This window comes from Quercus suber, unplaced genomic scaffold, assembly GCF_002906115.3.
Source record: "Quercus suber isolate HL8 unplaced genomic scaffold, Cork oak 2.0 scaffold_84, whole genome shotgun sequence".
Lineage (NCBI taxonomy): Eukaryota > Viridiplantae > Streptophyta > Magnoliopsida > Fagales > Fagaceae > Quercus > Quercus suber.
Window position 1 is genome coordinate 193,939 of NW_027069549.1, and position 9,189 is coordinate 203,127.

Consider the following 9,189-nt stretch of genomic DNA (forward strand, 5'->3'; position numbering starts at 1 on the left):
GATTGCAACAAAGATTTTCTTCATTTTTAGGCATTTAGCAATAGGTTTTGCAATCAAGCACTTGGCATGCATCTTAAGAGATTTAATTTCACATTTAAGATCATCAACAAGTTTGTTAGACAAAAAAGGTTTAACATCCAAGTCCACATTCAAACATTCAAACTCCTTCAACTTTTCCAAAGAATGTTCAGCAAGTTTCTTATACTTCTCAACCAACTTATTAGATTAATTAAATTTAGTGGTTAAGGCATCCTTTTCACAAACAAACTTGCTGAATTTTTCTTGAAATATCAAAGCTTTTTCTTAAAGAGTTTGACATTATCCTTTTTCTTGAAGTGTTCATATTTTTAGAGCGCACTCCGAATGTAATTAACTTCTTTATTGTCAAGTGGGAGAGACATTATCCTTAGATTAGATTTAGCCCCTACTACTCGAGGATACTATTTGTATTGTTAAATAAATCTTCATGTATTATTTCCTCAGTCAATACCTAATGGAATGATTATTTTCTAAAGGCGATTCTAAAACTAATTTGACAGTCTTAAGGTTAGTTTAATTCAAAGCTTGATATATACTATTGGACTAAACCAGTTAATGCTGTGTCGGCAACTTGTATTCTTCCTTTGTTTGACCTGTATATATGTATAAAATCTATCTTCTTCTTTTTTTTACAATTCCCGGTGATCAAAGGTTTAGCTCAACCGGAGAATTTTATATAATTCCGAGGTACATCATGCTTAAACATGACAATTGATTGGTCGTTATGGAAGTTAATTATGATTAAAAAGAGGGTTATCCAGCTAAGCACATGGATTTCATACTTCCTTGTCTTCATCTGCCCAGCTAGGTCTTGTACTGTTTTCTAGTAATTAATAATCCAATATTCTATTCTTCAAAGGTACGGAAATAACAAAGAGGTTGCATTATTCATGCATTTGGCATTGTTTTCGTTGACCTAACTTAAGCTTAATTATAAAAAGTCATATTCCAATGGGGACTCCATCGTTTGAATTGGGAGGTTCTTCACTCTTTTTTCTCAATGAATTATTGGTAAAATAGGAAGATTCCATGTTTGATCCTCTAGAAGAAATTAAAATTTGGCTTACTGGTCCACGGTTTTGGTACCTGTATGGATCCCAAAATAATGTACATTGAATGGTCATGTTTTGCTTTATTTTTTGGTCCATAAATGATAAAGAAAGGACGATTTCTTTTTACTTTCTCTTTTCAAGTCTCTTAGATATAGTCAAGGTTTGAAAATTTTGTATGTGCAATTAGGCCAATTTCCAACAAGGAAAAGTTTTTTTTTTCTTCTTCTTTTTTTGAGGTAGAAAGGTTGAAAACTTTCATTCAACATAAAGAAAATGTACATCATAAATATAACGAGAAAAATGTTTGAAACTTACTAGTTACTTACATATTCTATGCTCAGGGTATGACTCAAAAGTCCAAGGCAGCCTAGCATTATTTCGACGATGTTGTCATCAGTAGATAATAGAGTCAAGCATAGAATGAAATCAATGAATAAAGCTTACTTTATTGTCTACGTAATTGTTAACAAGAGCTAATTATTACTGCATAAACTAAATGAATTCACACCAAACTACCACATTCGCATTTACACTACTCAAACCAAAAAAAAAAATGTAAAAATAAATATATCAAATTTACTCATCGGTATAGTCTAAAAAAATCATACAAAAAAAAAAAAAAAAAAAAAATGTAAAAATAAATATATCAAATTTACTCATCGGTATAGTCTAAAAAAATCATACAAAAAAAAAAAAAGTGAAACAGAGTGTGTACATATCTGATTCTATTACCACTTGGTACAATTTTTATTGTCATAAGTTTCATCAAAGAACAACTGAGGATGTCGGACTATAATGATTCGAAACTGAGACCTGCCACACCTTAATCTCCCCGTCAAGACTACCACCAAAGACAGAAACGACACCGTTTGATTTATCATCTGAAACTGCCGCTAACGACTTTACCGGTTTCTGAAGCCCATCCAAAACGGCCAAACAGCAATACCTGCCATCAAGTCCACGTTGCCAAATCCTGACCGTGCAATCAGCTGACCCACTGAACAACAAATCGGAGACGTTGATCAGACACAGTATCGCTTTACTGTGACCTCTCAATGCTCCGGTGACAGCCATGTGATTCGCGCTGTCCTCTCTCTCCCACACCGATATCGAACGGTCGCACGCACCCGAAAACAGCACCGATCCGTCGTCGTTTAAGGCCAAGGCATTCACAGCCGATTTATGCTTTTCCAGCGTGGCAACCAACGCGTGTCTTTTCTCGCCGAACGGTCTGGCCCAAACCCGGATTCGCCTATCGGCGGAGCCCGTGTAAACCGTTCCGTCTTCAGAGACCGTTACGGCGTTCACGGCGTCCTCGTGAGCATTAACGGACTCAACGCAACGGAGATCGGAAGCTCTCCATATTTTCAAGCTTTTATCCCACGAAACCGAATAGATGAAGCCGTCGTTAACGGCGAGGCCAGTGACGGCGTCGGAATGCTCTATCCAGAGCCGCTTCTTGTGACGGCGAACGGTTACGTAGTTCTTTGGAAGAACGAAGCGGCGTAGACGGTCGTTGACAGTTGGGAGAGTCGTTAAAAGCTTGTGCTTTTTGGTGGGACCAGCCGTTACCTGCCAGACTCGGATTTTACAGTCTTGATGAGCGGTGAAGATTTTTCCGTTAGCGAAAGTAACGGACTTGAGAGAACCGGAGGAGGAATCCTGACCGTTGAATGAGCTGACAGACGAACAAGTGGAGCAATCGTAGACGTTGATCTCGTGAGAGGAGGCGGCGTAGAGGAGATTGGAATGGACGGCGAGAGATGTGATTGGGAGAGATGCAGTGGGTTTAATGGTGGTGGTGCAGAGGTGAGAGACTGAGAGGTTTAGGGTTTCCGGGGAGAGTTTTTGGAGGGAAAGGACAGATGGCAGAGTCTGGAGGGAGAGGTTGCTTTGTAGGGTGCCGCTGCTGGTGCTGGTGGTGGTATCGGTTGAGTTTGATGATGAAGTGGAAACACTAGGAATATCGGAAGAGCTGCCTGTATCGGAAGCCAATAAGAGTTTCGGAGTTGGTGTCCGGTTTTCCGGAAATGGGATGGTTGAGTTGTTGTCGGTGGTGGTGGTGGTGGTGGGGGTGGTGGTGCATGTGGAGGAGGAACAAGTGGCTAGCAATGTGCGGACCCTCATGCCGGCTTTTAGAGTGAGAGAGAGAGAGAGTAAGAGTAAGAGTAAGAGTGAGAGTGAGAGAGAGAAGTCATATGGAAACTTGTGAGAGGGTATATATAAGAAACTTGGGGAGTTGGGAGCCAATAGAAATGTGCCACGTGGAGGATAGGATTGAGTAAAAAAAGGGACGAATTCAATTGGTCGAGGTAATGCATGGAGAAAAGATTAAAAAAAGATTAACTTTTTTTTAATATTTTGTTATTATTCCTACAACAATTCGATGTACCAATCCACTATAGTTCAACCTATCAAAATAAAAAAATCTAAAGTCAAAATAGCATAAAATAAAAATATTAAATAATGTTCATTATTACTTAAAACAATTATCACATGTTAAAAAATAAAGCAATCGCGCAACATACATCTTGGCACATTATGCCAAGAATATAGACAATTATGTAACTTGGATAGAAGAAAATTTTAATATAATTGAGTTAGTTTTGGCTCAGGATGTATTGTTTTTATCTTATTTTTTTATAAAAGTTACAATCTTCTTATCAAAAAAACAAAAGAGTTATGAAAATATTGTGAAATTTTGTTGTATTTCTAAAAAATTTCTCTATGTTAGTTTTTAATTTTAGTTTAATCTTGAGCTAAGTGTCAATTTTTTATAATTTTCTTAATTTTTGTGTCAAATGACCTTTTTATAAGAAGCGCTTTACCCCTTTGTGGGCTTACCTAGCGCGAACAGTGATTAATCTCTGGTTGAAAACTTTGACGATACACTGTGCAAGAGCAAAAAATAAAAATAAAAATAAAAAATAAATTTGACACCAAACATATTTGGAACTATCTTGATCTAACCTATTATATGACAATGTAAGAGAGTTCATATATAATTTTAATGAGTTGTAAAAGATAACTCCAAGCAGGTTTAGATTCAAATTTTTATCATATTTATATTATTCAATTAAAAATTAAAATGACCACTTCACTCACCTAGGTAAAACTATCCCATCGTCACTACGGTTTACATAGTGATTAGTTATCCAAAAAAGAAAAAAAAATTAGTATATGCATTATTTAATGACTATGAAACTTGCTTGTTACTCTACTAAATAGTAATAATAAAAATTAAAAATGCTCTATCTGGATGAGGTTTTGAAATTAATCTTCATAAAGCGTTCATTCATTAATTTGTTTCAAACTTCTCAACTTATCTGTCAAGACTCAAGAGCTCTCCAGTTCAGTTAAAGAGAATTTTACCTATTCAAATTTGCCTTCTCCACATAACAAGGAAAAAAAAATCTTTCAACTTATCTGAAAATATGTGTATTATCATTTTATGTTGTATAGGTTTCTGGAATTGGCATATGCTTTAGCGGAATATCCTCCGAAAGTACAAGCTTTGTCACCATGAAAGATCAATATGAGAGCGATCGCATGCTTGATGCTTGGAGCTGGGCCAAAATAGTAATAGGAGGTGATCAAATTAGGAAAATTTCAAACACAATACACACATGCTCAGTTTTTTAAACTAAAATTTCAAAATCAAGACTTCCAATCAAGATTTTTGCACAAAAGTGGAGAGTATTTGCAGCAGATATAAGTGAGCATGTAAAATAAAAATTGTTGATTGCTCGATCACATCATGAAAAATGCTAGTACTATAGCTTTTTATATAATTTTTGCCCTAACTTGTCATATAAAAAATTATAATTAAGTAGTGAAGATGTGAACTCATATCAACTTAACATTTTTTTTTCACCACTCACAACTCTCACGTGGAGTAAAATTGTGATAAAAAATTGTGTAACAATTGTGATAAAAAATTGTGTAAAATGTTACAGCAGTAGCATTGTTCTCAAATTATACAATCCTACAAATAAATAAAAACAGAGCCAGTGGGTTGAATTAATTAATGCTGTAAGCACTGTGGGTTTACAGGAGGGCACGACTAGCTAGACTCGTATCTGAATTTCTAAACAACAGCCAACAGGAAAAGGTCGATTGTTTTTCTCCACTAGTTTATGTTTAAAAATATTGGGCCCCCGTTTGTTTGGGTTGGCATTTTGCATGCATGTACAGACAAGATGCTAAAAGGTTTGATCTTCAAGCTGTATATAGATTACTAGTACTGTCTTCTCTCTCGATTTTCTCGCCTTTCTTTGTGGACAGACTCACAATGGTTAATAACAATAATAAATTACATTATGAAAGTCATAAAGATGGTGACGGTTAACGGACTAACACGTGTATGTTTTAGCCCAAAAAAACGTGTATGTTGTACACTTGTAGCATGAGAAAGAAATAAAAGAAAAAAAAATCGAAGGGAAACAGAAGCACACATTTTTTACAGGGGTGCAATGTAAAAAACATGAAAAATTGTAACCTAACCTAGCTTGTCTCTTTCATGTTTGTAGATTGTGATATCTTTTTGTCCATTTTAAGGGTTTTTTTTTTTTTTTTTTTTTTCCTTTCTTTTTTTTTTTTTTTCTTTTTGGTTTCTCCGAATCTTTCTTCTTAAAAAATATATTAATGGAGTATTTCATAAGAATCATGACCTCCTAAAAAAGTTATTAAAATCATGATCTTACGTAGAATTGTGAAAAGTAAATGGAATTATGGATCTTAAGATCTTACATATTTTCAAATTTAAAGCAAAAAAATATATTGATAATAACTTTGTATGTTGAATAATCACGTAAGTTATAAATTTATCCATAAAAAACTAAAATTTGCATCATATGATGTAATTTACATGTCATACATTACTATATCTATACTAACAAAACAAATATATTTAAGTTTTGACTTAATGTATCTAAAAAGTTCAATAAATTTCTAATAAGCAACCAAATACCAAAATATTTATCAACATATATGAAAAATATTTTCCAAGTTTAAAATCCAAAATAAGTTAAAAAATGAAAACTACCTAACTACACTACGAAGTCAAAAAGTAAGATGAATATTAATGTGAAATGAATATTTAATTATTCTCATTCTAAGACTCTTATAACCACTATCCTAAATTATCTATGTAGACATTGTATATTTGTATCCTAGAACTACAAAAGACATTAAGATATAATTTCACACTCAACTATTCTATTTATACCATTCAGAAACAATTACAAAGCATGCTCAAAAAAATCAATCAATCAATATACAAATACAAGCATAACAGATAAAATTATATATAAAACATTTTAGAATATTAGAACACAAATTAATATATTGATCAAACAAATTTAACAACATTATAGCTTAATATGCAGCAAAACCAACATCAAAATTTTCATTTAGAAATGATGAAGCATTCCTTCATTTTGAATACAAGTGAACTAGAAATTAGAAAACATTTGCTTAGGTTAACATAATTTTATTAAAAAAAATCCATACCATCACAATATGGAAAAATAAAAACCCTTAAAGATTCATCAAAACAAAAATTTATACCACCAAAAAAAAAAAAAAAACTAAAAAATAATGTCTTGGTAGGATCAGTAGGATCTCATACGATCCTAAGATCCTATACGATCCTACACGATCTTACCATTTTTATGATCCTAATGTGATCCAAAACGTTTTGGTGAGGTGGAATTGTAAAATTGTGTAATCCTATGATCCAGATCGCGATTTTAACAACCATGTCCTAATGCTTTAAATAATAAAGGGACAGTATTGGTTTAGAAACAATTTATAGGAAAATAATAAAAAAATTATATTTTTTCTTACAGATTTTTATATATCTAATGAAAATAGTTTCAAAATTTTCCTAATATAATTTGATGAGTCCTTAGAAATCAGTGGGCTGAAAGGTCTTCGGATGTTGATGATCTTGAAGAGTGAGTCCTAAAAAACCAAAGAAGATCAAAGAAGACCGGTGGAGGCCGATCTTGAATCCTCTGATGGTAAAGTTAGTGGATTGAAGTAGAAAAGAAAGCATTTCAAAGACTTCACCAATTTTTCTCTATAATCAGAAAAAGTCCCCCTACCTCTGCGTAGAAAGGTCTTTATATAGTATTAGCTTGACAGTTATTTCTCCTATCGTTGTAGAGTTTGGAGGATTCAAAGGGTAACTTCCATAACTGTCATGGGAGTCACCACATCGGGACTTGTGTTCTGGTTCAAACAACATGACTCTTCAACATGACTCTTGGCTTTTGGAAGAGTGTAATGACTCTTGGTGAACTTCACTCGTCCATCACTAAGGACGGACGAGGTTCACTGCTAGTACGTCCTTCATTGGACGAGTGAATGAAGGACTAGTATAAGAGGACAGTAAGAGAAGGACGAGCGTATCATCCCTTCATTCTCCACTTTGTACGTTGTTATGGACGGCCATATGGACGAGTAATCAGCTTGGCGTTTTTCTTGCACCATCAGTTGCCCCTTCGTCCATGTGTCGTCCAAGAAAATATAGTAATTTACTCCTCTGGATGGACGAGATTTTTTCAACAATCAGAGATGCCACGTGTTACAATCTAATTGATGGTTCATTTCGTCGATTCATTTTTTCGAGACGAAGACCACGTGTCATCATATGGTTGGTTGTGTCGTTTCATGTGCTTAGGTCAACCATCTATAAATAGTGGAATGCCCCACTACCCTCCTCACTTCTGAGATTTTCCTTCCTTGACATTCATCGTCTAGAGCCTCGTCTAAGATTTTCCTCGCGTCCATAGTTTCAGTTCTCCTAGAGCTAGGTATTCCCTCTCTCCTCGTCTTTTAGGTTTTCAAAATTTTCTTTTTAGAAAATGTCAGAAATCACCATTTCCTCGTCTAGCGATAGTACAGAAAAAGTATAAACGAGTATTATGACAAGAGTAGTGATAACTCTAGTGATACCAGTAGTACTAGTAGGGGAAACACCACTGATGAGGAGTATGTCTCAGGGGTCCCTGGGCTTCCTTAAGAAGAAGTACAGAAACAACTTAGAAAAACTTTAGGGTCCCAGGTAGGTAACTCGTCTTCCATCCCTCCGTTCAGTCCTTTGGACGAGACGGAGGTAACTGTATATAGTTGTGCTGTAGATATTCCTTCCAAGACGGACGAGGAAAGATTAAATAACCTTAGGGAGTGGTACCAATCCCATACGAGTTTAATCCTAGATTACCCGTCCGTGGAGAGTGGTGCTGTAATCCTCATTTTGGGATAGATGTATATGAGGCCTACCTTCTTGGAGGTCTTAGGTTTCCTTTAAATTCTTTTACCAGAGAGCTGTTAGTTAGGTTAGGTTTAGGAGTGTGTCAATTCAACCCAAATGCATGGAGATTAATTATCTCAATGCAAATTTTATAGAGGGAAGTGTTTGGAGGGGACCGTCCTATTACTATGGACGAGTTCCTCTACTGTTATAAACCCTCAAAGATTCATCAATCTCCTGACTTTTATCAATTCACAGCCAGGAGTAAAGATTGTAGATTAGTGAGATCCTTGGCCTCGTCTAACAGAAAATGAAAGACGGAGTTTTTCTTTGTCTCTAGATTCTAGGCTGGAAATCCTGTAGACGTTGGCCGGGATACCTTTGGTCGTTTTACTGGGACCTAGGGAACCTTCATCCTGAGGGTAAGTCCCTTAGCTTTCCCCTTCTTCTCTCTCTTACCTTTTATTTATTATTATCTCATTTAACTTCAATTTATTCCACTACAGCCGTTGGACGACCCACTTTGAGCAAGTTGCACCGTGACCGCGTCCACAAGGCTCGTCTACACACAAATAGGAATTTCCATTCCTTGGTCAATCTCAGACGACTAGCCAAGTGGGGGTTAGGTCCTAATCCGTCTGACATTGCACTTGCACACGAGATTACAGTAAGAAAAAGTAAGTATTAGATTTCTGCATTCCTTATATCTTTTATTTTCATTCTCCTGTCTAAGTGAATTCTCTTCGTCTCTTTATAGGAATGGCAACCATGAGAGGTAATAAGGGAAAGGAGGTAAGTGTTGAGGGGACCGTCCTAAGCTGATTGCCAAGTCGTTGTTGC

At 35.4% G+C, this 9,189-nt stretch overlaps 1 protein-coding gene across 1 annotated transcript; it reads right to left on the reverse strand.

Moving 5' to 3' along the window:
• Nucleotides 1-1,512: 1,512 nt before the first annotated feature.
• Nucleotides 1,513-3,290, reverse strand: LOC111983175 (protein JINGUBANG). Its single transcript, XM_024014839.2, has one exon. The coding sequence runs from the start codon at nt 3,216-3,218 to the stop codon at nt 1,857-1,859; it is 1,362 nt and encodes a 453-aa protein (XP_023870607.2). The 5' UTR covers nt 3,219-3,290; the 3' UTR covers nt 1,513-1,856.
• Nucleotides 3,291-9,189: the final 5,899 nt, after the last annotated feature.

What these genes read in the sequence shown, in the direction of transcription:
- LOC111983175 (XM_024014839.2), bottom strand. Translation starts at nt 3,218, where the DNA reads ATGAGGGTCCGCACATTGCTAGCCACTTGTTCCTCCTCCACATGCACC.